Source organism: Crocuta crocuta, unplaced genomic scaffold (assembly GCF_008692635.1).
Source record: "Crocuta crocuta isolate KB4526 unplaced genomic scaffold, BGI_CrCroc_1.0 scaffold1758, whole genome shotgun sequence".
Classification (NCBI taxonomy): Eukaryota; Metazoa; Chordata; class Mammalia; order Carnivora; family Hyaenidae; genus Crocuta; species Crocuta crocuta.
In genome coordinates, this window is record NW_027531929.1 from 53,800 (window position 1) to 77,558 (window position 23,759).

The following is a 23,759-nucleotide window of genomic DNA, read 5'->3' on the forward strand; positions in this document are numbered from 1 at the left end:
TATATGTATATATATATATATATATATATATATATATGAAAAATTTTGTGACTAAGAGCTCTGGAGTCAAGCTGCCTAGGTAATAGCCTAGTTCTCTACCACATAATGAAGTTACCCAACCTGTCAACACCTCAGTTTCTTCATCTGTCAAAAGGGGGTAATAATCTTACTTTCAACACAGGATTATTTATGGGCGTTAAATGAATTAATGCATGTAAAGTACTCAGCGTGGTGACTGGTATATAGTACTCTATTTGTGACCTGGTATTATTATTATCTCCTGGCTGTGTTTCTTATGATGTTATCGGCATAACACTAAAGTGCAGTTTGGTAAAATCCATTTGCACGTGGGGCAAAATAATTTAGTCCAACTCACTGATAAGGTTTAATCAAAAGATACAAATTAGAATAATTTTAAGAAATAATTGAACTATAATCATCCCTAAGTACCATTTCTCCTAATGAGCTTTTAATTAGTTTGATGACAGTTCAAGACCAAACCAAGAGCTTGGTATGTATGTATTCTCTAATGCCTAGTGCCTGGCACATAGTGTGTGTGTAGTTCCCATTTGTGAATGGATGGATGGGTGCATGCCAATTAAAACCAGATCAACACTCCTGCAGAGAGAGCTGAGACCTGGGTAGCAGAATAGAGGTATGTTGAGGATATGTACCTGATGTCGTACCTTTTCAGAATGGAAGTAGAGTAAAGGGAATATAATATGGATAGGGCAACATCAGATGTGTGGTTAAATCCTGGATGAGAACCTTCTGAAAAAAATGTTCTATCTGTGTAGTTCTCCTTGCTGCTCATAGTAGTAAGTTAGTATCCAGCTGTGGGGAAAGTCCTTGGCAGCAGAACAGTGGAACATATTCTGACAGTAGCCTAGGTTGGATTCAGGAGAATTAGGAATTGGGTTTATTGTGTATAGTCACTGTGAGAGGAAGGTAAGAACAACTGGGCACAGTTCTTTTCACAGGCTTATTTAGAAACTTTGGGAAGATTTATTATTGTAAGAGTGGGATCCTTATAGTAATTATAACCATCAGTGAATGCTATGTTTCATTGTCAACATAGTAACGTATTGAATTGTTTCTTGAACCAGTTAGGCATGCAGTATCCTCTGAAGAGTTCTTTACAAACAAGAAGACAGCAGCATTATATATTGGCTGTTACAATAATTCAATTAAGGAATAAAAATTAATTTAGTTGTGGTTAAATGGACTGGGTAAGGTAATTCTATACTGAGGAGATTATCATATAATTGTTTTGCAGATACAGGTGAATTAAGTGATCTTTTCACATTCACATTATGCAAGTATTTTTGGCATATGGTGTCAACTTTTTGAATGACACTGAGGAAAATACTAGAGCCTTATTTTGCTTTGCTGGAATTGCATTATTGTGCATTTAAAGCTGTGTATGAGTGGGTTCCTGATTCTTGTTAGGGAGCAGCAGTTGCCTTATAGATTTTTCCTCTCCAGCCTGTTGAAGTATGATTTACGTGTAAAACAATTCACCCAATTAGTATAGAGTTTGAATTTTGGTGTTTGTATACAGTGGTGTAATCACCACCATAATCAAGACACAGGAACGTTTCCATCATTCTAAGTTTCTCATGACTCTCTAGTCAGCCCTAATCCCTGGCCTCAGTTATCCACTGATTTGATTTTTATCACTGTAGTTTTATCTGGAATGTCATATAAATGGATTCCTACAGTGTAGGATTGACTACACTGATTGTAGTTCTTATTGACTTTTTTCACTTAGCATTATGTGTTAGAGATTTGTCCGTGTTGTCATGGGTATTACTATCTTGTTCCTTTTTATTGCTGTGTAGTGTTCTGTTGTATGGCTGTACCACCTGTTGATGGACATTTAGATTTCCACCTCTTACAGATAAAGTGGCTGTGCTTTCATTTCTCAGTAAATACCTAAGAATGGAATAGCTGGGTTGTATGATAGATGTGTTTAATCTTTTTTTAAGAAACCACTAAACTGCTTTCCAAATTGCTGTGCCATTTTTTATTCCAGCTTGAAGGATATGAGAGCTTCAGTTGCTCCACAGCCTTGCTAATACTTGATATGATCAGGCCTTTTATTTTAGCTGTGCTGGTATAGGTGTGCAATCATTTTAATTGGCATTTCCCTTACAACTAATGATGAACATTATTTCGTGTGCTTTTTTGCCATGTACTTATCTTCTTTGGCAAGGTGTCTGTTCACCTCTTTTGCCCATTTTTAAGTTGGCTTTATCGTTAAGAACTGTGAAGGGTCTGAGATTGTATTCTATTTGCAAGCTAATAAATTGGCCTGCCACTGTTTTTTGGATGCTGGCAGAAGACGGGTGACTCCTGAGTCAGAGAAAAAAGGACTTCATTTCTCTTGCAACATAAGGAGCAGCATGAACTCCATGTTCATATAAATTTTTCTTGTCCCCCTCAGCCCCCACGCAAGTCCCATGGGGATGATACGGTGGCCTAGGCGTGAGCTGTACTCACAGTGGTGTGCATCACATTTGAGGAACACTGAGCTGTCGGAAACCCAGATCTTTTATAATGAGCTATAGATGCACCTGTTCCCCACTTGGGGGAAGACAAGCTCTCTCCTCGAAGGCTATTTGCTATACAGACAGTGTTGAAAAGAGCCAGAGCAAAAGGCTATCAGTGTCTGTCTACAGAACATGCAGAAACATGGAGAGCTATCTTCCAACAATATCCTTGTTTCTGTATTAATTTAGCTTCTGGTAAACTTTTCCACGAGTACACTACTCTGTGACTCCTCTGATTAATCTGACCAATAGGGACTGGGTCCTAATCCATTCAGTTTTTTTCACACCGGATTTAATGAAGGCAACTACCAACAGAACTTGAAGCAGCAGGATTTGGCCACCCTGCACCGCTGGGCTTAACCATCCACCCGTTCTCTAAGGCCTTAGACTCGGCCACTGAGCAAATCCCTAGAAAGCCAGGTAGCTTTTTTCTTTAGTGTCTGTGTTGACCTTTCCACTTAGCCCTAAGCATTGATCCAAGTATACCAAGATCTTTTTAGCACTTGGCACAGTCTCCTTATTGGCCCACAGGGAGGAGGTCGAGGGCAGGTCTACCCATAACAACCCTGGCCAGTGATTTGAGGCTGACATGAATGCCTTCCAGGGCCCAAGTGGTGTCCTTGATTACATAGGCTTAAATCAGGCACAAATTTTGGGCCACCTTTTTATTTAGATGATTCGCATTGTGCGGAAAACTATGCATGGAGCACACATAAATGACAAGTCAATTATTCCTCCAGGAAGCTCCCCAAGACAACCAAAAGTTGCCTCGTTTGGGGGAGATCTCTGTAGTCACCTGAGAACCAAACTCCTCTACTAGTGGTGTTTGCTTAAACACGGGATGATCTCTTCTACCTGCTTCTGAAGTGCAAGTCAGCGTACTTTAGAGAGGGGAAAAAAGTTAGTAACTGGCTCGAACATGAGAAGTATGGTCCCAAGGGATTATAGTTGGGTTGGAAAGAAACTGTTGTTTACAATTGTTTGTACCCTAGAGTAGGACCTTCATCAGTCAGGAGCACAGGCCTCAAATGTGGCTTTTCCCTTTCCCTGACTGAATCTCGTCCTTTTTTTTTGGAGGGATTGTCTGAAGGCAGTCAGCATCTGAATTAATTACCTGAGTGGTAATTAATTATCCACTTCATGAACTGAGCCTCAGCTTTGGGAGTGGTAGTGGGGCAAGTATTTATTTTTGCATGGAACATGCAAGAACGTGGCATCCCCTGCTGTTCCCAGAAGACTTCTTGGTAAAGTTAGGGGAAATGATCATCAAATCATGGTCAGAGTCATCTGGCAGGGGAGGGCACATCTAGCAGTCAGTTTAAACTTTGCTTGCAACAGGTGGGGAGAGCTGCAGCAGAGCATGTTCCTACCCGAGGAATGCTGTGGGGGCAGTTCTGAAGGACAAAGACCATTAATCCCTTCTTCCCCCATACCTCTTGAGTCTGAGATTTTCTCTCCTCGAAAATCCACCAGGATTGTTCCTCTCCCTTCACCTCCACAGAATCGTTGTGTTCCATTCTGGTAACTATAGCTTCACTCTTTTCCAGTCATCCCCTCCTCTTACCCAGACTTTTCATCCAGAAAGGTCAAGGACACAAGGCATCTTCATAAAACTTACAGACCCATTGTATCTCTCACTTTGGCTCACAAAGGCACTCTTAAGTGTACTTGGCAAGCAGTGTATTTAGCTAAGTGGTCATTATTTTTAGGATCTAAGATGATGTCCGTTCAAAAAGAGAATCCAGATGGCTGAACTAGAATTAAGTTTGAATCTCCTAAGCCCACTTTTGACTGGGCTGTCACCTGGAAGAAATACCAGCCAGGCTGTGCCAGGGTTGCCGTTGCGGTGGGAAAGAAAAGGATTTTGTCTAAGAATGGTCAGGGTGGAATTCAAATTTCCAGTTAGGCTTCTATAACTTCCAACCCATTTTGTCTTGATCATCCCCAGAAAGCAGCTGAGAAGAGATAATCCCTTTCTGGGGACTGTTGAGTCTAATATCCAAAGCGCCTTACTCAGATTTTTGGACAAAGGAAGGGAGGGAAGTAGAGTTAGAAATCTTACTGAGTCAGTGTTCAGGCAGGCTTTGCAATGCTCTATATTACTTGTGTCTGTGGATGGTGGGGAGCTTAAAGGGTTCCTCAGTACCTTGACTGTCAGCCAGTTATTGAGTAGCTTTTGGCACAGAATTATCAGACTGCAAATGATCTAGAAAGCTAAACACAACACAGATTAGTCTCAAGGGCCACAGTGATGTGGCCAGAACCAACAGATCAGTCTGGAACAGCAGCACTGTGACCTTAAAAAAGTATCAGCACTGGTGAGACAGTACGGATGGCCCTGAAATGGGGTCAGAGGTCCACTGGCCTCCTTCATTATGAGACAAACAGGCCAGCTTTTGGTGGGTGTCACAAGTCTGGCATCCAGTGGCAACTTCTACATCAGAAACAAAGGGTCCTTTACTTTATGCTCAGTCTGTGCTGGTGGATATGTCACCATGTTCAGATTAACATTGGATCCTAGGGGTCGGTGATGGAAGTCTAGGCAGTGCAGCCTTGATCAGCCTCTTCCTTCTGGTTGGTATCATTAGAAAACAGGCCCTTACCACATGTGTCTGAATTAGTGATCCAGATAGTTTTGATCAACAGCTGCTATTCATTTCCATAGTTGTGGTCCTGAAAATAGGGGTCCTTAATCTGCCAAGATTTCTAGCTCTTCCAAACAGCTAGGCCACTGGCAGTGGCCCAGCAGTCAATACAGTATAACATGGTTCATTGTGGAGAGTGTTGTCTAGAGCTGTGAAGAAAGCTTTTGAGTTCTTCCTTCTGAGCACAGCAACCACATCCACTTTTGGTTTTGTGTAGTCCATGCTAAAGCTGAGCATTCATAGCAGCCCAGGGAGTACTATCAGTCTTGAGTTTAGCCAAACTGTTAGTGAATCAAAGACCCCTTCGATCTAGTGGCTTTCCTTGGGCATCCTAGTGAGGGAGCTACCTTTTTTTTTTTCCTCCATGTAGAGCCAAGAGGTCAGTTGCTTTCTTGAGTATCTCCTTTCTGTTTGAGAAATGAGACTTAGTGGGCTCGTTTTACCTTGCTAGTCGTAAAGTCCTAGTTGACGAGCTCCCAAATGGCAGTATCATGCTAGAGAGCCTCAAAGCCTCACTGAATCAGGCATCAGTTTCAACAAGAGCCCAACAGCAAGCTAATCCTTTCTTTTAAAAGGGAATGTGCCTTGCAGATGTGTCAGGGAATTGACAAGTACAAAACCACAAGGTATACCTTGTGGGTGGAGTCTGCCTCCCTCTGTCAGAAGCTCTACTCTGCATCCCTCTCAGATACTTGTAGTTCAGAGGGGTTGTTAAGAGTTGTAGGACCTTTGAAGTAGAGAGTGTGCCGCAGCTTGATGGACAGCTTCCAGGGCAGCCTTTTGATAAGAACCCCACTTAAAAGATGCTCATTTTCAGATTAGCTAATATAAAGTAGAAAGTAGGATGCCCAAATGAGATACATGCTGTCTCCGGTAACCCGAAAACCTACAGTAAGATGCTGATCCTCATTTTTGGTAGGGAGAGGGACGAGGTGAAGAAACCTAGTTTTTCTTTTACTGCTGGAGGAGTTGGGTATTGTGAATCCACCCACTTAGTCCCAAGAAACTTCACTTGGTGAGCAGACCCCTGAATTTTGTTGGAGGTTTATCAGCAGCACCTACTGGTGGAGGTGTGCTAACACTGAAATTGGGGTCTTTGAGACAGACCTCTAGTTTGTAAGTCAACAGGACATCCATACAGTGTAAACTTTAGGCATCACAAAATAGAGACACTTGTGCTAAACCCTGACCAGCTGTCGGTGGCATCTGTCACGGGAGTTTCTTCCAGTAGCTCTTCACTACCTGTGGCTCTTTCCATTTGGGACAGTCCATCTCTGGTACTTACAGAATAGAGCAACATAAATCGCAGACCAATTCCGGCTGTACATTCAGATGTCAAGGTAACACCAGTATGTAGGGTCAGCTCCACCTACAGGGTTAAGACAGCCTCCCATTCCTGCTGTGAACCTTGCCTAAACCCCTAAACCTTGACTGTAAGGGAAAGCCTCCTTTCCCTGTGGTAGGATGCTTACCTGGATACCTGACTAAAGAGCCATGAAAGTTTGAGTCTCCCACTCCTGAGTTTCCCTCAACATACTTGGATGGGTATATGGGGTCTTCACTATACCTTCGGGAACAGGGAGACCTTGACTCCACCTCTAATTACCTTCCTGTAAACAGGTGAAGTCAGGGCATCAGGGGAGGGGAGGTAGAAGAGAAAGAGAAATGGAGGGAGAAAATAACTCCATGCCAGTGAGCAAGGCACATTTACTTTTGGTTTCAGGCAGCATAGAAGCTGTGTGCAGCTTGACTAAACAAATAAGTGTTAGCCCATTCAAAGCTCTCTATCAGGCAGCAAGGTCATCATTACTGACATCATCTATTTCAGTTTTGGCGACCCCTTGATTCAACAGCCTTGTCCACATTGCTTTTCAGTTGGGGTGGATTTTTAAATTGTGTACGTTTGGGAAGCCTGGCTGGCTCAGTCGGTTGAGCGTTGGACTCTTGACTTCAGCTCAGGTCATGGGATCAAGCCTTATGTCAAGCTTCGTACCAAGCATGGAGCCTGCTTAGGATTCCCTTCTTTTCTCTCTCCCCCACTTGTACTCTCTCTCTCTTTAAAAAAAAAAAAAAAAAGTATACCTTAATCCTAGACATTTGCTGCCCTGTTGTTACAAAAACATCTCTTATGTTTTTACCTAGTTTAACACACAAAGGTTAACAACCTGACCACAGGAGTTTATGTTGTTTTGGATTCTTATTCCCCAGTGACTCATCTTCATCAGCATTGTAAAATCCAGTTGGCAGAAGACTTACTAGACAGTGGCTCATCCCAGGAGTTTGTCTTGAAGAGCTCCCAAAGAGCACTGTGGCACCTTTATGGCAGCCAGGACACATTGCAGGAAAAAACCTGAGACCTTTTGCTGTCCTCTCCAAATGGATCTGAGGTGGAGATGACACTGCAGTAGTGTGAGCCCTGACCAGGCGTTGCCGTTCTTCCTTGGCAAGCTTCGTGTCCCCCTCACCTCTCATGTGGACTAGCCAAAGTTCTAATGACTCAACTTATTTTTGTTAGTAGCAGTGGCAGATTTCCCTCTTGTCACCCTTGGTTTAGATAACTTGTCTGTAAGGGGGTGAGACCTTCTGTCTCCACCCCTGCTCCCACTTGGGAATCTTCGTTGTTCTGATGGATTGGACTTAAGACTGACCACTAGGTTGGCAGAGAGGTTCTCTTCCAATCCTGGGAGAGTTTGCAACAACCAGGGATCCATTCTAGCAGCTGTCCTTGAACTTACTGCCCAGTACTCATCCTGCAACCACCCTCCTAGTTTTTCCTTACTCATGGATGTTTTAGTTTTCTGAGGCTGCCATAACAAAGTACCACCAACACAGTACAACAGAAATTTAGTGTCTCATGGTTCTGGAGGCTGGAAATCCTAAACAACGGAATTGGCAGGGCCATGCTTCTCCTCCTCCTTTTTTAAAAAAAAAAAAAATTTTTTTTAATGTTTTGTTTATTTTTGAGAGAGAGACAGCATGAGCAGGGGAGGGTCAGAGAGAGAGAGAGAGGGAGACACAGAATTTGAAGCAGCCTCCAGGCTGTGAACTAGCTGTCAGCACAGAGCCCGATGCGGGGCTCGAACCCACGAACCATGAGATCATGACCTGCGCCGAAGTCGGACGCTTTACCGACTGAGCCACCCAGGCACCCTAGGGCCATGCTCCTTCAAAAGCCTCTAGGGGAGGATACTTCTTTGCCTCTTCTAGCTTCTGCAAGCCCCAAGTGTTCTTGGCTTGTGGCAGTATGACTCCAGTCTTTGCCTACATCTTGATTCACGTTGCTATCTTCTCTTTGTATGGCTTTCTTTTGCGTGTGTCCATTGTACCTCTCCTTACAAGGACAGAGTTGTATTAGAGGAGGCCCACTCTAATGACCTCACCCTTGATTAAATCAACAAAGACTGATTCCCAAATAAGGTTCCATTTACAGGTATGAGGGGTCAGGACTTTTTGAGGGACACAGTTTAACTCAAAGCAGTAGGCAACTAAACAGAAGATCGTGCATTGCCCAGTTGATCATACAGTTTGGTCAACATGTTTACTGCCAGCCCCAGTGGACTTCCTCAAATCCCATTAATTGCTCTGTGAGTCCTTATCCTTTGTCTTTTTCAGCATCCTCTTCTTTTTGCCAAAACCTGGTAAGAACTGTGGCAGATCTGAGATTTTACCGTATTTGCAAGCCAACAGTTTATCCTGCACAGTTTCATGGATACTGATAGAGGATATGAGACTGTTAGGTTAGAAAGATTTTCATTTTTGCGCAGCAAGCAGCATGAGTTTTGTATTTGTGCCGGTTTTTCCTTCTCCCCCACGGGGGTGACATAGAGTGGCCCAGGTGAAAGCTGTGCCTATGGTTGGTTTACAGCCAAAGAAACCCCAGCTTGGGAAGCCCAATCTTAGATAATGGGCTGGCTGCAAGCAGATCTGACTGACCATCGCCGAAGAGGGATATTATTATATGGACAGTAAGCAAAGCTGCCCTCCGCTCTAGAGGGAGCCACACACTCTGTCTTTCCATATTGCTGGCTCTACTGCAGACATCTTGAAGAGAGTCCAGAACAAAAGTTGTCAGTTCAGAAGATATGCAGAAACATGAAACTCATGGATAATTGTCACCTACTAGTTTTCACTGTGTTTACTGGATTGTGAGATTTCTTTTTAAACTGACTGTACAAGACGTTTGGCAGATATATGTGTGCACATGTTTTGTTCTGGTCTGTGGTTTGCCATTTTATTTGGTTTGTGGCTTGCCTTTTTGTTGTTAACTATTTCAAAGGACAAAAGTTTTTAATTTTGATGAAATCTCTTTAGTTAATTTTTGCTATTAAAGTTTCTGCTTCTGTGTGCTATTTAAGAAATCTTTTAGTATGGGGCGCCTAGGTGGCTTAGTCGGTTAAGCGTCCNAGAAATAAATTAAAAAAAAATTTTTTTTTTAAAGTCTGTGATCCATTTTAATTTTTGTGTGTATGATTTGAAAGTGATGGTTGAGATTTGTTTTTTCCAATTAAAGACTAGTTGTCCCAGCACCAATGTTTAAAGATTCTTTCCACCATAAAATTATCTTGGAACCTTTTATCAAAAATCAGTTAACTGAATGAATGTGAGTCTACTGATGGACTTTAGTCTGTCCCATGAATCTTCACGTCTGTCCTTTCACCATTATCGCATCTTAATTCAGTGCATCTCTATAGTAAGTCTTGAAATCAGGTAGCGTAAGTCTTCCAAGCTGGTTTTTCGCCTTTCCATGTAAATTGTACTTTGAGCTCACCAGTTTTTTCCCAAAAGCCCGCTAGGATTTTGATTGACCTTAGAGATTTTTAAATCCATACATTCTATATTTCAGGAACAAAGAAAACTCGGCTCCACTAGAGGAAAATACCACAGGAAAAAGTGAAGCAAAAAAAAGAAAGATTGCAGAAACTTCAAATGTTATCACGGAGTCATTGCCATCTGCAGAGTCGGAACCTGTTGAAATTGAGGTGGAGATTGCCGAAGGCACGATCGAAGTGGAAGATGAAGGCATCGAAACATTGGAGGAGGTGGCTTCTGCCAAGCAGTCCATAAAGTACATTCAGAGCACAGGTTCCTCTGATGATTCTGCCCTCGCACTGTTGGCAGATATTACCAGCAAGTACCGACAAGGTGATAGGAAAGGGCAGATCAAAGAAGAAGATGGTTGTGCCTCTGACCCCACAAGCAAACAGGTAGAAGGTATTGAAATTGTGGAACTTCAGCTGTCACATGTGAAGGACTTGTTCCATTGTGAGAAATGTAACCGTTCATTTAAATTGTTTTACCATTTTAAGGAACACATGAAATCACACTCCACTGAGAGTTTCAAGTGTGAAATATGCAATAAAAGGTATCTTCGGGAGAGCGCATGGAAACAGCACCTCAACTGTTACCACCTCGAAGAAGGTGGAGTCAGTAAGAAGCAAAGAACTGGGAAAAAAATTCACATATGTCAGTACTGTGAAAAACAGTTTGACCACTTTGGACATTTTAAAGAGCATCTTCGAAAACATACAGGTAATTAGCAAATACTTTATGTTAAAAGTATATTTTTCCACATTCACTTCAGGTCTAAATGTCTAAATCCTTTTTTATTTTTTTTTATTAGTACTACAGACATCATCTGTTTTTTCTAATATGCAGGCTGAGTTCACATTGTTCTTTTGGTATTAGTTTGTTGAGATATTGATACTCTACAAGCAAAATCGGTATCAACTTTGAAAGTAGTTGTCACTCTTGTACCTTGCCAATTTTTATATTTTTAGAAGAAATACATATAACACAGCTTGTGGTTACTTATCAAGGGTGATAAATTACAAAATCCTAATTATAGGGAAACTTCACTGTTCATAGATAAGTAGGTTTACAAAAATCCCTGGCATGTTTATACATTTGTGTACACTTGGTCATCCATTGTGACCTGGTGGCTAAGTAGGCAGTATATGTTCCTCTCCCCACACCTCTCCGAGGGCACACGGTGTCAGGACTGATGGAAGGCAGAGGAGATGGGGAAGGTAAAGTCCTTACTGCCGTCCTCCTGGGAGCCATCGCAGGGAGTCTCACTTTGGGCCTCTGGTCCTTCTGACTCTGCACCCATCTCCCATGCCTGTTTTTCCCTGTCAGATTCCCTGGCCTTCCGCCTCTCAAGCTTTCTTTGCTAAGTCTCTTGTGCCACACATAGGAGCTTCTGCTGATGATTTGAATTGTGGGTGTGGAGAGAGCAGTGGATAAGGTGTGCCAAGGGTCAGACTCTGGATACTTGTTCCCAGGTTCTTCTCTGTGGTGGCTAAGGCTGTTTAGATTGTTTAATACAGTGAAGACAACGGAGGTATTCCATACTATTCAGCATCTTTCTCTTTGCTGGAGTTTGGAGAATTTTTTTTTTTTTTTTAACATTTATCTATTTTTGAGAGATCATGAGCAGGGGAGCGACAGAGAGAGAGGCAGTCACAGAGTTCGAAGCAGGCTCCATGCTCTGAGCTATCGGCACAGAGTGCATTGTGGGTCTCGAACCCATGAACTGCAAGATCATGACCTGAGCTAAATGAAGCCGGCTCCTTAACCAACTGAGCCACCCAGGTGGCCCTGGAGTTTCAAGAATTTTAAAGAAATTTTTTCATAGATTCCTTGCTGTCCTGAGTTGCTTGCTGTATACTACTTGAAATTGAGGAAACAGATTCAGATAAATGTGGTATCCCTCACTTTTAAATGTTTAGAATCCATACTCAGGGACTGAATAAATGCCTAGGATCAATACTTAGTGGTTACATGAGTAGCAAGAGAATCTCCTACTTTAATTTCGTCTCAGTACAGATTTTAAAAGCTTTAGGGTACTAGTTTGGGTAACTAATAGGTGTTTATGAAATCTTTTGGGAAATGCTTTCTGATTTTTCAAACATAGAGGTATATTGTGTGTTTAGAACCTGCCTGTAGTAATAGTTTTTAGTGCTTAAAACAGATATTCGTCTATTTTAATGTAGTTTTGCCAAAACGATTCCTATACCAGCAGCACATTAAACTAGTAAATAAATGTTAATTGGTAACTAGTGTGTTTTAATAAGTGTTTTCCATATCCCAACAGATAATCAGTCACTTTTATATTATTTTCTAACATTGTAAAAGTAGAAGCAATTGTTTCTTTTACCCAAACCACAACCTGGTGACTTGCCTGTTGAAAACGGGCAACACAGACTATTTTGGAACTTAAAATGTGCTTTCCAAGTCCTATACGTTGTATTTTGGATTAAACACAGAATACAGAGCTAAAGTATATTATGTTCTATGTTTTTATCTTTAAAATTATGTGAGATAATTAAGTTGTTACAAATTATAGGACTTGGGGTGCCTGGGTGGCTCAGTTGGTTAAGCGTCTGACTTCTGCTCAAGTCATGATCTCAGTTTGTGGGTTCTAGCCCTGCCTTGGGCTCTGTGCTGACAGCTCAAAGCCTGGAACCTACTTCGGATTCTGTGTCTTCCTCTCTCTCTGCCCCTCCGCTGCTCACACTCGGTCTCTCTCTCTCAAAACTAAAAATAAACATTTAAAAAAAAAACAGGACTATATGTCGATTTGAAGAACAGTTTAATACATAAAGCAAACAACTTTTGTTGGCATTTAACCTCAATTAACTGTATTGGTAATTGGTAACAGGATAGTTGCAGATGTGATCAGTGACTTGGTGAATTCAAGAGGAGCATAAGTAAACGGTCTTAAATTGTGCTTATGTTATTAATAAAGGATGTTTATTAATAATGTTTTTTGCTTATAACAAACTAAGTGTAAAGATATGGAACAATCCCGTTCCTGTTTTCCTGCCTTCAAAATATACATAAATCTCCTTCAGTCTCACATTTTGCATACTTTTATTAGTTTAGTGGTTTGGTTTCTTCAATGTTCTTAATGCATGCACTGTAATCAGTGACTTGATCTGCACAGTTTTGTCTGTTACTTGTCTTCTGAATTACTTTGTTTCCATTTGGAAAATAATAATGGTAATGCCAACCTGCTAGGTCATGGAGGTAAAGGAATTTTAGAATCTCTGCCTTCAAGGAGCTCACAGTTATCCTGGGGGGGACCAGCAGGCACAGTCACATGGGACGGGCTAAGTGCTAAAAGAGGTAAGCACACAGTCTTATGGGAATGCCTGCCTGGACTGTTTGTTTATGATGGAAGAGACCAGGATAGTTTCCTGGAGCTTTCACCCTATAATGATGCCCAAAGGAAAAGGAGTTAGCCAGGGGATTGGCATTCCAGGCAAAAGAAATGAAGCATGCACAGCCATAGAGGAAAGAGAGGAAGCAACTTGTTTGGAATGTTGCTGGTGGGTTGAGGCTGGGGGATTGGGTCCAAGTAGAGGAATGCCAGCATGTGTAGCTGAAGAGTTAGGAAGGGCTGACCATGTGGCATGCACTTAGGCATCATGGACAGTCTACCAGTGGGTCAGAGATGAGAAAGTGATGGGAGATAGAGCCAAGATCATATATTTTCGTAAGTGCTGTAAATGAATTTGGATTTTATTTTGGAAAACTGAGTCATTTTAAAGAAGTTTAAACCAGGGTCAGATTTTTGTTTTAGAGTGATGACTGGAGGATAGAGTGGAGTGAGATGAAACCTATGAGGTCTAATTAGGAAGCTGTTGGAGCAGTCTAAGCAAGAATTAGGGGCTGAGCAAAGGCAGTGATAGTGAAAGACGGTTGGAGATGTGAATAATATTAAGAAGGCAGAATCATGGAAACTAATTTGACAATAAACTATTTGTAAAAAAAAATAAAAATTTACATTAAAAAAAAAAAAGCAGAATCAACAGGATTTGGTGACCAGTGAGATATGGGAGTAAATCCTAGCTCTTTGGTTTGGATGGCTACACAGTTGGAGGTTTATGAACTTAGAAAAATATAGAAGGGTAAGCACTTTAGGGGAGGGAGGAGATACCAGAACTATTGATAGATTTACCTGTGGGACACCTCATATGAAAGAGAACCTAAATGGTTGTACCTCGTTTCCCAGAGAGGTAATGTGGAATTATAGAAACAGTATAAGTCTGGAAATCTGATCAGATTCCAGCTCCGGTTTTAACATTTGACTGTATGATGACTTAAATGGTTGCTTTATCTCTGGCCTTTTTTCCTTGTCTGTGTAAATAAGGGTAAAAACCTACTTTACAGGGAAAAGCACTTTGAAGACTTTACTCTCCACACATCTAAAGTATAATTAATCTGTTGCTATTTCTAGATTTTATTGGACTTACTAAGCTAAGTTTTTAAAAAGCAAAAGCTCAAATGACATAAAAGCTGAAATGACATACAATGAAAAATGAATCTTGTTCCTACTTCAAATCTCTCCAAAAGCAGTTACTGCCATCGTTTTCTTATTTATCCTTCCATATCTATTCTTCGCATTTTTGAGTAACCATACACAGGCGCACACACAGAGTTTTGGGGGGGAAACAATAGAGGCATGTAGTACAGTGTAATGGCATTTATACTGAACTCTAAAATTTTTTAATGTTTATTTTTGAAAGAGAGAGATGGAAGGAAGGAGAGCGAGAAGGGCAGAGAGAGAGGGAGGGAGAGAGAGAATCCCAAGCAGTCTCCACAACCAGTACAGAATCTGACCCGGGCCTCGAACCCACGAGCTGTGAGATCATGACCTGATTTAACCTACTGAACCACCCAGGTCCCCCTGAACTCTTTTAATATATGAAAATTCAGGAATCTACATTTTTTTCCCCACTGTGGCCGCATGGTGTTTCAGTGTATGGGTATGCCATAAGTTATTTATAATGACACACATTTAGGTTGTTGCTAATCTTTTACTGTTACAGACTATGCCCCAGCAAGCATGCTTGTGCATATATCTTTGTATACATGTTCGAGAGCAGAATTGCCAAGTCAAAGAATATGTACATTTTAAATCTTGTTGTATGTTCTGAAATTGCTATTTAAAGGAGCTATACCAATTTATGTTTATATGTTTCATTTATAGTGAAAAATTATATACTAAAACCATAAAACTTAACCATATTATTTAGTAATATCTCCCAATATTGGGGGAGTTGAAAAGGAGTTTCTGTACCAGCACTAATTCTAGGTGATGAGATCTTTCTAATTTTTCCATCTCATGAACATTATACAAAAAATAAACTATGGTTTTTTGTCAGGGAAAAAACACAGCTCAAAGTAACTTGACTAGTATGAGGGTCACAGCTAGGATCTCCTCACTGGAGCCTGTTTCTCTGCAGGCCTCATGTGGTCCGTTAAACCCTCTCTCCTTCCTTTATTCTAACTGCTGGACTCGACCTGTTAGCCTCCCAGTCCTTCCAGATCCCTTTCCACGTAGCTTATTGCCCATCTTACCTTGTCCTCCTTGTTGAGCTTGAATCACTTTTTCTTATACTCTAAGCACATTCCCTGGGCTTTTGAACGCACTTGCTCTAAAAAGCCCTCTAAAAAATACTGGAATTATTGCAGTCAGTTACCCCTACTCCCTGCTGAGCACTGTTGGAAAAAATTCATATCAGACCTTAAATTAGGCCTTTTGGTGTCTGATTTATAGCTTTATTTGCCGGATTGCTATTCTGGGCCTTCAGTCTAGTACTCAAGACCCTGCCCACACCTCATTCCAGCAGGTGACATATCTGTCATCTTTCAAAACCCTCCATCCTAGAATTTCTGTACTGTTTTCATGGACTTGCCTCTCATCCCACCATGGTCTGACTTCTAGCCCCACCATCTCACTTACACTATTCTCACCAGAGTTAATACAGTCCCCTGTTGTTATTCTACCTGACATCTCTCTTCAGTTTAGCACTGTTTACTGCCCTCATCTTCCTGAAATGTCATAATTTCCGCACTGTTCTTTCCTTCTGCTTCTGGCTGTTCTGTTTCTGTTCTCTTTGCTGCTTCATTTACCTGCTGTTCTAACTTGGTGTTTCACTAAGTTCTGTCCTTAATTCTGTTACCACACAACATACTTAGAGTTTTAACCACATCAAAGGTTTTTATTACCACTTAAAGTAACTCCTAATCTGTACATCAGTCCACCGACTATTTGACTTCAGAGGAGTCTGTTCAACTATTTACCAGACTTTTCCACTGTGGGTACCTTCAAATCAATGGATAAAAAGTTAAATTTATAATCTTTTTCAACATACTGCATTCCAGACCTCCTTGGATTTCTGTGTTCTTGATTCTGATTGGTATTCTAAGTTAGAGATCTGAGAGTCCTTATGGATACCTTCCCCCCTTATTCCTCACCCACCATGTGGTTCTATACTTCTGTGCCTCTGCCTGGAATAAACTTCCTTCTTTCCTTCTCTTCTTCCATTCCAGGCAGAATCAATCCCTCTCCTCCTTTTGTGCTGCTGCCTTACATTTTCCATTACGCTTTATTCTGTAACAGGCCTTCCACAGTACATATTTGTATATATTTCACATTCACAAAATACTGTGGCCTGTGATACGAAGTTTTTAAAGAAGGACGATTTATCACATAGCACATGGTCTGGCACATAGTAAGTGCTCAAAGAATACTTGTGGAATGGATAGTGATGCATTTCCCCAAAGTGGAGATTGATCTTGAATTTTACCAAGGGAAAATACGTACTTTTTAAAGAAATGCAGAAACATAGAACTCAGCTCCAATTTTTATTTCTTCCTCAAAGTACAGATTCAGTTATAATAATCACTGAAAACTTATTATTTTCACCTCTAGAAGAGTCTTCTGGATGTTATGGAAAACATCTGAATTATAAGTTCAGATCTTCCTTTCAAGAAAGTGCTATTAGAATTAACCAAAAAGAAAAAAACTTTATTTGCTTTTTGTTTTTCTTGATTTGCAAATAGAATTTGTTTCTACTCTAATAGGTGAAAAACCTTTTGAATGTCCAAATTGTCATGAAAGATTTGCTAGAAATAGCACCCTCAAATGTCACCTGACTGCGTGCCAAACTGGAGTGGGGGCAAAAAAGGGAAGAAAGAAGCTTTATGAATGTCAGGTATGTGCGGGTGTGTTCTGTCCTTAGGAAAGGACTTGGTGTTTGAAATCATTAAAAGTGAAGGGTAGCAGAGTCTAGAGTAAAAGTATAGAGCTGGCATTTGGAAAGAATGAGAGTAAAGAACATCATCCAGTATCTTGGATGGGAGATTAGAATAGGGTTTTTTGGGGGGTTGCCTTTTTTTTTTTTGTTAACCCCAATGTCAGTAAAATTATGTCCCAAATAATAGGTAATTTGAAACTGTTCTTAACTATCAAGTGAACATTAGCATTTGGGAGCAGGGCAGTGGAAGGCTCATTAGCTGTGATTGGCTCTTCTTCCGTGATTAGTGTGTATTTATCCCAAATAATGTAATGGTTCTAAATGCTAATGATATTATGTGGGAAATTCTAATATCGGTAGTTTATATTCCTTGAATTTAGATGACATTTAAGCAATGAAGGCAGTATTCTTTTTCCTAAAATGCACTTAAGTTGTTAGCTACATCAACTAAAAGACCAAATTAAAGAATTATGAAATCTCTTAGGTCACATTATAAATGTCCTAGTCATAAACCTTTTTTAGAATATGTGCTGCCGAAGCGAGCACATCATAAACCTTTTTTAGAAAAATCTTCAAATTTTTCCTTACAGAGAATAAATGCATTCACGCTTTGGTTTGAGTATTAGTAATGTTAAAACAGTATGTTTGGTTAATTTCAGGTCTGTAACAGTGTGTTTAACAGCTGGGACCAGTTTAAAGATCATTTGGTAATACACACTGGAGATAAACCCAACCATTGTACTTTATGTGACTTGTGGTTTATGCAAGGAAATGAATTAAGGAGGCATCTCAGTGATACTCACAATATTTCAGAGCGTCTGGTAACTGAAGAAGTTCTTTCAGTAGAAACACGTGTGCAAACTGAACCTGTGACCTCAATGACTATTATAGAACAAGTGGGGAAGGTGCATGTGTTACCATTGCTTCAAGTTCAAGTGGATTCAGCACAAGTGACTGTGGAACAGGTCCATCCAGATCTGCTCCAGGACAGCCAAGTACATGATTCACATATGAGTGAGCTTCCAGAGCAGGTCCAGGTGAGTTATCTGGAAGTGGGTCGAATTCAGACTGAAGAAGGCACTGAAGTACATGTGGAGGAGCTGCATGTTGAACGGGTAAATCAGATGCCAGTGGAAGTACAAACTGAACTTCTAGAAGCCGACTTGGAACAAGTGACCCCTGAAATCCTAAACCAGGAGGAGAGAGAGCCCACCCAAGCAGATGCTGCTGACGCTGCCAGAGAAGATCACGAAGATGCTAGTATAGAGACCAGAACAGCAGTGGATTCCCAGGCTGAAAGGGCAGGGAATGAAAACAGAACACCTATGCCTGTTTTAGAATGAAATAACGAATATATTTTTAAATTAATGTGTTGGGTGTTTGATGATGGGGCAGTGTGACTGTCCTTAAGGTAACAGACAAGTGGACCAAAGTTAAAAGTCTTTCCTGTTGTGCCGAACTGTTTTTGTTTAAACAAACNTCTTTCCCATAAGTGAATGGGAAGCTTTGAGAAGTATTATTTCTGGAAACTTAAATGGATTATATTCTTCTTATACAGTTGGGTACGAATGTATCTATTTTCATTGTGATGATAAGGGTTCTCCTCTCTTTCCCAGGTCATGTCGTTTCAGATTTTTTTCCATGTTGTAAAATCAAACATAAAATCATTAGAATACAAATTTGTGTATTCTAATGCATGTTAGAACATTGAATATATAGGAAACACAAGGCTGCATGAAGAAGAGTACATTGTTACTGTGCAGTTAAATTTTGGCTTCTGGCTTTCTTTAGTTTGAACAAACTTCTTGTCTATACTGATAGTCACAAATGTCATCTCTGCAACAGAAACGGTGGTGGCAAAATTTTGAGAATGTAAAAAACAAGAACAAAAACAAACAAAACCACACCCATGTGCCTTTTCAAAACCAACTAAACTTCTATAAAACGTCTCCGGTTCTTTCAAAGTTTGTGTTGTAAGGAGCAATGTAGGTGATGCTGTAGTAGTTTGTTTTTGCTTATAATGGCAACTAGCAATTCTTTTTCTTGGTAACTTAAGTTAAGGTGACAAATTTCATTTAATGGTATCTGAAGGGCCATTTCTGATTGGAAAAATTCATTTATATCTGTGGTAAACTTTTTTTTTTTTAAATGAAAAGTTGCACTAGTATTTTACCACCAGATGAAAAAAAAGCATCGTTTAAAAATTAATGTATTTAAAATAAAGTACAGAGAAAAACATGTATATAATATATCAGGCTTCGTTTTGAATGAATCTTTTTCCCTGATCCTTAATGTAAAGATCTTGTGCTATAACTTTTAAAGCCATACAAATAAGAGTGCTAAACTGTGGACTTAAAAGTAGGTGTGTAAATATTTTTAATCAGTATTACTTGGAAAATAAAATATAACAACCACAGAAAATAAATCAATATGCTATTTTCTTTACCTGTTAAATATTGGGAGATATTTACATTTTTAAAGTAAAGTTTAAAATTATGTGTTCAAGACTCTCTTTTTTTCTTTTTAATACTAGTGTAGAAGTTGTTTCGTGGTCAGAGATCTTTACTCATTCGGATTAACATGACTGATACATGAATTAAGATACACAGTTCTCAGTATTCACCTCTAATCCCCAAAAATCAGTTCAGAAGAACTGATTAAGAGGTTGGCATTTGTGGTTTTTCCATGGTGGGGCATAATGGCCAACGGAATTTTTTAAGTAGAGCCTATTTTTAATATACTTTGTCCACTTACTAGTGTGTGCAATTTAAAAGATCAGTCCAGCTTCTCATTTGGTAATCCTAATGGTTAAGTGGTATCACATTTATGAACTGTTTCAAAGGGAATGGCTTCCCACAAGTGGAGAGGACACAGATTTAGAGATAACACGAATAGGAGGTTGAGCTTTTATTTTAAGATCAAAAAAAGTACAGGAACATTTCCAAATCTCCGTTCAGCACTTGCATACTTATACAAAGCTTACAGAGGTGTTTTCTTTAAAGTCAGGATATATGATAGAATTAAATTATATTACCTGGAGTTTTCAGTTTGCCGTAAGATGTCCATGTTCCTGAGTTAGTTGTAACTTAAGAAAAAAAAATCCCTGACAGATAGTGGTTTCAAGTAGGTAAATTACTAGTTAGTATCTAGTGAATTTTGAATGCTGAAAATAGCTCATGATGTCCCCATTAAGCCAAGATATGAAGCAAGGTTTATTTTTAAACATAATCTTTAAAAAGCTCTGACCAGAAGGTAGAGATCAGGGACAAAAGCACAACAAAGTATTAAAAATTAACATTTGAGCGTTCAGGTTTGGCAAGGCCTTTCAAAACAGGTTTAAGGGACAGATAGAGTTCATTTTACTTTTCCCAAAAGGTATAAAGGCTTTATCAGTGTACCCTGAATGCCGGTAAATATGATTGCAGAAGGAGAGGAAAAGCACCCACTGGTGATAAACCGTATGTTGATTAGAACTTTGCAGTTTGCAAAGCATTTTACATATAATAAAACAACTATGAAAAAGCATGATGTATATTCACGTTTAAGTACTGAACTGAACATTTTGTTCTTCCCATTTTACTCCTGGGGGGTTTTTAGGTCTACAGTGGCAGCTGGGCCTTGGAGTGCCTGACACTGGTCATCACAGGACTCTCAACGTGCACTGCAGAATGATAGGAGAGCCTCTTCTGTCACCTACTCCACTGATTCCCTAACCCCAACTGGGTGTCCCAACAAGTCACCTCCGACACCAGCCAGAGTTAGCACAGCCTCCATAAGTTAAGTGATCAGTAGTAGCACAAGACTGCCCTTGCTTCAGACAGTAGCTAAAAATGGGGTACCCAGGATGCCTGCACTTCTGCCCTGCCGACCACAAATCGGGTTCCCACCCTTGTCAGGCTCAGTACACTAGAACAACTCAGTCCTGAGGAAAGCACCACACTTCTGAGTATGGTTTTATTATAAAGGGTACAACCGAGGTGCACCTGGCTGGTTCGGCTGATTAAGAGTATGCGTGCGACTCTTGGTCTCTGAGTTGTAAGTTCCGAGTTCCACGTTGGGTGTAGAGATTACTTAAAATCTCTTTTAAAAAAATCCAGAAACAGCCAAATGGATGCATANCATTGTCTGTTGAATTTCCTGTCCAGCCCCTCCTTCCTAGGTATCTTGGGGTGTCACTGATAGTTCTAGCCCTCTAATCATGTGGTTCCTCTCATGACCACTGCCAAGATCACCTCATTAACATAAACTCTGGGATGAGCGAAAGGGAGCTTACGATAAAAGATCTCAGGAGATTGTGAGGGTTTTAAGAGCTTTGTGCCAAGAACCGGGGTCAAAGACTGAATACGTATTTTTTATTATACCACACCTACAATCTGAGATTCAAAGGAACACTAAACTGAACCCTAATAATACATTTAAAACCCAGAAGTCTTTTGAATATGTGCAAAAACAGAAGATTCTTACAGTCTTACTAGTTCAGAAATGCTACCATCCTCATGCACTGTTGAAAGTTAGGAATATTTTTGTGGAAATGTAAATGCTTCCATTTCTGCTTCAACTTGGAATTAAAGATTTCAAGATTGAAAGGATCTTTGAGGGTCTAGACTACACACTTTATAATTGGAATAAACCAACAGTACTGAGGCCTAAATGTAGATTAAAAGTACACCAGAATATCAAGTACGTCTTAATGGACATCTTCAATTTAACATAGGTTGTTTCAAACACATGATCAGATGGCCATTAAGGTGTTCACGTGGAAATCCTGTTTTAGAACTATGTCATGCAAAATTAAAAGAAAATGCCTGACGCTAAAATTTAGCCTCATTCTGTTGGAGAAAATAGCTTTGCTTTCATTAGGTTAACACTGTTGGCTGCATCAGGAGACGGGGGACCTGAGCTCAATGTTTGTGAGATACAATGTGCTGAGCTGTGCTATGGCTCTTACAGAATTTGTCATAAAAGATTTAAATGAGAAGCAACAGGAATTAAAACTATTAAACCCTCACCACCACCACTGATCAATAGGTCCTTTGTAGTTAGCTGGAGGCCTAGAAGTATATTTCTTTAAAATGGTAAATGCAGAGGCTGTCATTATAAATGTATTCTGACCTTATGGGGATATCTTAAAACTACTCTGTGTTGTATAAACATTTGCTTCATTAATCCTGTTGACGTAAATAGGAAGGCAGGCTGTGAATGTAGTATTTTCTTCTCCTCACCTTTCCTAAAGCCTATGTCATACATAATTATTCACACACCTTTTTGGGCATTGCATCAAAATATAGGCTAGATAGAAAAATCTCGTAACATAATAGCATCATTTATGAATCACTTGCTATATGCCAGACACCATTTAATCATTTCAGTGACCTCATGAGATAAATATAAATGGAGGAATTAAAAGAAGGAGATGAGAAACAGCTGGTAAAGAATGGAGCCAGTATTTGAAACCAAGGAACTTGACTCCATAGACTAGTCTTGATCACTAAAATACAGTTACCTTTGTATGAGATCTCTTTGTGGTTGACAACATTGGCCTGCACAGAGCAAAAGCTAAATATCCATCTTCTTTTTGTAATCCACATTAGCCCCTGATAGGGCTTGGGGTGGAGGAAACAGGAGATCAGAAAAGCTGGCAAGATACATGCAGTCAATTGTCTTTTGGTGTCCCCTTGCCCTGAGACCATACCATCTAGGCAATCATTTTCTAACTTAGTGTGCATCAGAATCTTGCACATCGCGAGGCCCCACGCCCGGAGTTGCTGATTCAGATGGTCTGGGTTAGGGCCCAAGAAAGTGCATGTCTAACAAGTTCTTGGGTACTACTCATACCCTCAGTCCTGGACAATTATCAGTTGAACAACAGACATAGGGCACTTCAAGGAAGCACAGATGAGTAGCCATTGGAATGCGCCTTTTTGACAGTCTCTTTTTTATACTGCAGCCAGGTGCTACTCTAAAAATATCCTGTTAACTATTGTTCATGTTTATCGTTCATGTAATGGACTGGACTAAGGCAGTTGTCTTAGGTTTTGCAATTTCAAGCAAGTACATTCTGCTTATTTTCAGTTAATAATTTCTTTTCTGTTTCTAAAGTGAAAATGCCACAAAGATAAGAAATGTTAGAGAATTATAAGAAATTAAAGGCGAAAAAATCAGAATAATGGACCAGGAATACTTTGTTTCTTCTGGATAACCCAAATATATCTTAGACACAAAATGTTAGCTAATATCTGCTGAGAAGTAAATGCCAATATATGAATTCACTTAAGAGAATAGCTGATCATTAGTTGTGGGTTTTGTGGTCTCATAGATTGCCTATATTAGGGCAGAAACTGTCCTGTGAAACAATAGTTATCTATTAGATACAGCTAGGAAATACTATGGGGGGAATACTATGGGTTCAGGACCCTAGCCCAATTAAAACAGGCCTTATTTAAAACTAAAGACTCAAAGGTAATGGTTCAAATTTGATTTTTATAAATTTTCATAAAAAATAATTTTGCTAAAGT

At 40.0% G+C, this 23,759-nt stretch overlaps 1 protein-coding gene across 7 annotated transcripts in view; it reads left to right on the forward strand.

Moving 5' to 3' along the window:
* The window catches only part of ZNF131 (zinc finger protein 131), a 28,675-nt gene extending 10,063 nt beyond the window's left edge, over positions 1-18,612 (forward strand). For 5 of the 7 annotated variants that reach the window (XM_077775002.1, XM_077775008.1, XM_077775006.1 and 2 more), the window contains 3 exons: positions 10,041-10,726; positions 17,072-17,202; positions 17,904-18,612. In XM_077775002.1, the coding sequence (XP_077631128.1) occupies positions 10,041-10,726; positions 17,072-17,202; positions 17,904-18,587 (1,501 nt within the window). In that variant the 3' untranslated portion in view covers positions 18,588-18,612. Of the gene's footprint in view, positions 1-10,040; positions 10,727-17,071; positions 17,203-17,903 lie in introns of those variants that run through there. The other 2 variants (XM_077775007.1, XM_077775009.1) reach the window with 2 other exon arrangements.
* The last annotated feature ends 5,147 nt before the right edge of the window (positions 18,613-23,759 follow it).